The sequence below is a fragment of the Hyperoodon ampullatus genome, assembly GCF_949752795.1.
Source record: "Hyperoodon ampullatus genome assembly, chromosome: 2".
In the NCBI taxonomy this organism is placed as follows: Eukaryota; Metazoa; Chordata; class Mammalia; order Artiodactyla; family Ziphiidae; genus Hyperoodon; species Hyperoodon ampullatus.
The window spans coordinates 156,371,292-156,377,448 of record NC_136915.1 but is presented as its reverse complement, the minus strand read 5'-3'; the positions used below and the strand labels follow the sequence as shown (position 1 = coordinate 156,377,448).

Below are 6,157 nucleotides of genomic sequence, written 5' to 3'. Positions count from 1 at the left end.
AAGACTAACAATTCAGTCATTAAGTGAGAAAGGCATGAGCTTATTTATTCAACAAAATGTATAGAGCTCCTTATGTATAATGAGTAGGAAGAACTAATATATATTAGACTCCTGGAATATACCAGTCATTTTATGTGGAATCCCCATGAAGTAGAACTGATTATCCGGTTTTACAGTAGAGAACTGAGACTCTGAGGGGATAAGTTGTCCAAGGTCACAAAACAAGTAACAAAACAGATACTTGAACCCAGGCCTTCAGGCTCCAAATCTTGCTCCCTTTCTACTATATTATACGAGGAATATGAAAAACCAAAAGATATAGTTTCTGTACCCAAGAAACTCAAGGTACTTCATAGAAAAAGAAGTAAATATGGATTTTTAAATTCTCTGTACATATCAAAGAAAGTTAAGTTAAAATTAAAAATTCGTTAATTGAATAAAAAATAATTTTAAAATGGCAATGTTTAATTTTGGCAAGAGCTGAGTAAAATCAAAACTTTTCCTACAACTTGGTTAAAATTTATTTTGAAAGAAATTTAGCAATATAGATCAAGAACGATAAAAATATGTATACCCTCTTTTATACCCTTTAAAAAAAGTCTCAAGTTCCAAAAAATCAGTCCACTCTCTACAATCAGATGTAAAACTATGACCAACAGAAAACACAACATAAACTTTTGTCATGTTAACAGAGTAAATGGTTTTACTAAGAACTACTGACATTTCTATCAGTAGTAGCCATAGGGAGGCCGTTGGTTGTGACCATAGTGTCCATATTGATGGGGGTAGTAAGGTTCTTGTCTGTGCTGTGGGTAATTGTTACCTCAGGATCGTCCATGCCACTGATTGGATCGATTGTCACTTGGCCACCCCAGTCTGCTATCTCTACCTCTAAACTGTCTGTTATCTTGCAACCTGTTGCCTCTCTTTCTTTGGTTCCCATCAGCTCTGCTATTCCATTCCTCAACAATTGGAGGGGACTCAGGAGGGCGTTTCAGGTGTTCCTGGTACTCTTTGTCATCTTCTGTGAATCTACTGACAAACATCTCTTCAAAATTTGGAATAGCTTCAGAAGTGTCAGTCATTCTGAAATTCCCAGGGATGTGAGGCAGCTGTACTATTTAATGTTTAGATTGTTTAGATCTCCGGCCCAGAGCACCGTCACAGGATCTCCAGACCCCTTCAGCTCTCCGAGGTAACAGGGCCACTTTCATGTATCACTTTAATGTCAGCCCTCTGTATCTGCAGTCAGCATCTGCAGATTCAACCAACCAGGGATCATGTAGTACTGTAGTACATATTTATTGAAAATATAAGTGGACCTGTGTGGTTCAAACCCGTGCTGTTCAAGGGTAAACTGTTTGTATATATGTTTGTGTAAATATATATCTATATCTACATATATATGTATACACACATACATTTATATTGCCTATCTTCTTTTTGGGTTTGAAAAAGTATTTTTTATTGAAATATATTTGACAGGTAACATTGTGCAAATTTAAGGTGTACAAGATGTTGATATGATAGATTTGTATATTCTTATATGATTGCCACTGTAGAGATAGTTAGCACCTCTATCATGTCACATAATTATCATTTTTTTGTGGTGGGAATAATTAAGATCTAGTCTCTTAGTGAGTTTGCTGATTATAATACAATAATGTCTATATTCACTGTACTCTGCATTAGATCTCTATGACTTATTTATCTACTAGTTGCAAGTTTGTCCCTTTGATCAACATCTCTTCTATTCCTGCCACACCCCAGCCCCTGGCAATCACCATTCTACTCTCTTTTTCTATAAGTTCAGCTTTTCTACATTGCACATGTCAGTGATATTGTACAGTTTTTATCTTTCTCTAACTTTTCTCACTTAGCATAATGTCCTCAGGTTCCATTCATGTTGTTGCAAATTGTAGGATCTCCTTCTTTCTCATGGCTGAATTTTCTGCCTATCTGTCTATCTCAAATCTTATTTAACCACTTGCCTGCCTTTTTCTCTTAAAATTTTCTTATAAAATATGGCGCCTCTGGATTAAGGTCACCTTGACAATTTTTGTACTCTATACGTGTCTTTCAGCTTGTCACTGGATTTAACATAGACTAGAACATGGCATGTCTCATGGAAAGTTTTCATAGGCTGTGCCATTCTGTGGTCTCAACCAATACTGTACTGAATTGTTGGTGGGAGCACAAAGCAAGGTGTCTAACAATCCAGGTAACCAAACAGCTCATAGACAGTGGCAAGTGTGGCCCGTTATATGTGACTTTCTGCTCTAAGTCCTCCCTGTCACTAAGAAGTTATTGAGCTTCAGAGTCACTGACTGAGTCTTGACAAAGTCTCTCCTTGACCAAACCTTAGTTAGGATCCTTTGAACCCTTTAGGCCTTGACCTTGGTGTCTGTCCTTGTTGGGCCAACATCAGCCAGTCACAGCAAGAATCTTGCTAAGTTGGTTTAAAGAGAGCCCCCTACCCTTGATATCTGGTCATCCTCAATATAGAAAATTCCACATTCCCCAGCATCCCCCAGGTGATATATGATCACCTTGGCTTGCCTTCAGCAAGAGTTCTATCAAGTCACTTTAGGCAGAAATGCCCCTCACCCTTGTAGATAATGTAAGTAATCCTTTCTGTAATTTTCCACCCCCTGACCTCCACTCTTGACTAGAAATCCCCACTTGTGCATGCTGTTTTTTGGAATTGAGCCCAGTTCTATACTGAGATCTCTTTCCTCCTATTGTAACTGTTTCTGAATAAAATATAAGTTTACCAGTACAACTACCATCTAGCTCCGACTTTAACAGTCTTAGGTTTAAAAATTTCTGCCACAGTTGCCTTTTAAGCCCTTTGGTTTACATTTTGTTTGTGCAGAATTCTGTAAATTAAGATGATATAGGCATGAGTTACAGAATCACATAGACCTGTTTTGAATCACAGCCCTTTCATCTGCTAGCTGAGTGACATTTTGCAGAATACTTTATCCACTGCACCTCAATTTTCTTATTTGAAAAGTGGGCATAACCATACTGATCTAATAAGATTATGAGGAATAAACGAAGTAACACTTGCAAAAATGCTTAGGACAGAATAGTAACAAAATAAATGATATTATTATCATTTTGGTGGGATTGCCTAATGAGGAGAAACATTGGAATGTTTTATAGCAAGAATAACTGCTATTTAAAAGTGTTTCTTTTTTCATATTCTTTTCCATTATGGTTTATTATAGGATATTAAATGTAGTTCCTTGTGCCATACAATATAGTTTATCCATTCTATGTATAATACTTTGCATCTGCTAGTCCCCAAAAAAGTGTGTTTCTGGTTTTGGAAATATCAGGTCAGCTTGGACCAGACCTTCTTTTTCTGGAAAGAACCACTTAATGGCTTTTCTCAGAATTGTGGAAATTTAGTAACAAGCTTACCTGTTTATGTAGCAATATGGAAATGCTTACATTATAATCAACAAAAAGAATACGCAATTGAGTATACAGTAGAACCAAATACTTATGATTCATGTTATAGGAAAGAGATAGTATAAAGATGAAGCAAATATATGAAATGCAGATGTATTACAGTGGTGGAATAGGATTTTATTTGGTCAGACAATGGCAACCCCTCTCTGTGTTCTTAGTAGATAGGGATTGCTGGTTGGTGTATGTGGGGTGGGAAGAGGGAAGGCATATTTACACAGGGTGCCAAGAAACTTTTAGAAATCAAAGGGATTGAGATCCTCATCTCTTCCCTTTTGAGGTTCAGTATTGTTAGGACATCTCTGACCTCATGGACCGAGGTGTTTCCAGTTGAAGTCACTGACCAGGAAAGGAGACCAGGTTTCTTCCACCCAGGAAGGAAGTCGCTATGAAGAAGGGGAGGGTTTAGGCTTGTGACACATGTCCCAAATAAGGTCCTAGATGGTGATGGGGAAGACTGGGTTGGTGTTGCTCATCTAACCCTCAGAAAAACTCTACAAGGCAGGACCTGGTGTTTATCCCTGTTTTTCATTACAAAACTTAGAGAGGTTAAGAAATTTGCCCAAAGTAAGAGTGCCAGGAGGTAACTAAGAGCTGAGACTTGAACTTGTCTGTCTCTAGGATCCTTGCATCTCACCACTATACTCTGTGTCCTGTCTGAGACCTTTATATGGTTTTTCTCCTCCTCAGTTGACAAAATAAAGAAATGCTAGTTGGAGTTGAGGATTAAGACAAATACTCCAGTGAGAAAGGTACTGGTAATTAGAGAAAGAGAACCCAAAAGGGCTTTGAGGTTTCCTGGCCTCCTGCAAGAGGGTAATGATTATGTGATGTAATCCACATTCTTGCCTGACTTCTGGAAATAAGAAAAACAAGAATCTTCAAGATGATTGCCTAAGATTAAAGGTCATTCTGTGGCCATATTTAGTGGTTGGTTTTTTTCCTATGAAAACTTGATCTTTCTGAACCTTAATGATCTCATCACTAAAATAAGAGGGTTGTACTAAGTCATTGTTTAAGGTACTTTTCACGCTTTAATGTTTGTGAGTGCCCGAATTTATAAGCTTTTTCTGGTATTTAACCTTTGGCCTTAGCCTCTTTAGCACTATGCTCAAAACTGATAGACTCAAAGTTTATGTGACAGGTAAGGAAGCCAGGACAAAGGACTTAAGGAAGGTTATGAAGCAGGGAGTCTGGCAGCAAAAGGTTTCACAGCTATTTATTAAATGGAGTTGAAAGGAAATAATTCAGGATCTCAGAAACCAGTGGATAAAGCAGAAAAGGTTGAAGTTCAGGAAAGGCTTTCAGAGGGATTACATAGAGAAATGGATAAGATTTGGTTGTGCCTTAGATGTTAGCAGGCTGCAATTAGATTGGCCAGTGTGAGTTAGAGAAAAGGATTAGCCATCACAGGGGTGTGAGTGAGTAACAGATTGCTGTGCAGCTCCCCTATCTCACAGCTCCAGCCCCAATCTCTTGGAAGATGGCGTAGCTGCTGACACCATCACCAAAAACTCTACTCGCAACTACACAAAGCTTTCTTAGTCTTAGTTCAGGTGAACCAAAGAATAGATACCAACTGAGGAAAAGAAATGTTAAAAAAAAAGTCATGAAAACACAGTTGGGAGCAGTTTTATTCTGATCTGTTTGAGAGAGTAACCACTTTCTTGTCCTCCTCTTCCTTCCTTCTTTCTTCTCATCTTCCTTCTTTTGCCTCATCTATCCACTTCTTTCTCCTTCCTTTCTCTGCAGTTCCTTTCCCTCACCTCTTCATTCTTTCCTCCCCCACTCCCAGCACTTACAACACCATGTTTAAAAGTCCATGCTGGGCACTGTGGCCAACACAAGATAAAGGAGACATAGTTCCATTTTCTCACGTTGCTCTGAAGCAACAAGAGAGACAGACACAGACAAAGAATGCAGTAAACCAAATTTGTAAAAATCATCTCTCGGGTTTCTTTTCCTCACCTCCACCTTGTCTGTACAGACCCATTCCAAATCTGCTAAAGTTCTCTCCTCCTCCTCCTCCTCTTCCCCTCCCCATCCTCTTCCCTTCTAAAGCTTGTTCTAAGGATTAGATGACTAATGGCTAATAATTTTCCCTAAGCTAGGAGAAAAAATTCTCCTAAGGTTCGTTGTGTCATATCAAGCAAATTCCAGACATAAGACCAGTCACTAGCTGGGGCTTCCTCCTCTTTTTATTAAAACAGTTACACAGAGTGTTTTAAAAAATAAGTTTCAGCATTTAATCTTTTTATTGAGTAATGATAGTATTTCCAGGACTTTATTGAATGCTTACCATGTGCTAGGTACTTAACATTATTTCTAATCCTTGTATTATCACTCCGCTGCTAACATCAATTCATAGATGGATAACTCAGAGAGGTTAAGGGACTAGTCTGATGTAAAACAGACAGAAGTGGAATTAGAACATAAATCTAACTCAAAAACCCAAGCTCTTTTCACTACCTCTGTGCTTTAATGACAAAGGGGGTTGCATACAATCTTTTTACTCCTCTTCAGAAGAATTCTACTTTCAAGTACTGTTTTTTGTTTATTTTGTTTTTGTCTTATTTCTTAAACTTACTCATGAGGTAAGGCATGTGTTAAAGTTAGGCTACTAGCTTTGAAATACAATTGGATTCCTTCTAGGTTATACAAGTATGTGATCTGTTTTTGT

At 38.0% G+C, this 6,157-nt stretch overlaps 1 protein-coding gene across 1 annotated transcript; it reads right to left on the bottom strand.

Moving 5' to 3' along the window:
* Window positions 1-824: 824 nt before the first annotated feature.
* On the bottom strand, window positions 825-1,085 carry LOC307068171 (RNA guanine-N7 methyltransferase-activating subunit-like protein; the record flags this gene model as incomplete). The annotated part of the gene is made up of 1 exon (XM_079725862.1): window positions 825-1,085. The coding sequence occupies one exon, from the start codon at window positions 1,083-1,085 to the stop codon at window positions 825-827; it is 261 nt and encodes an 86-aa protein (XP_079581988.1).
* Between the last annotated feature and the right edge of the window lie 5,072 nt (window positions 1,086-6,157).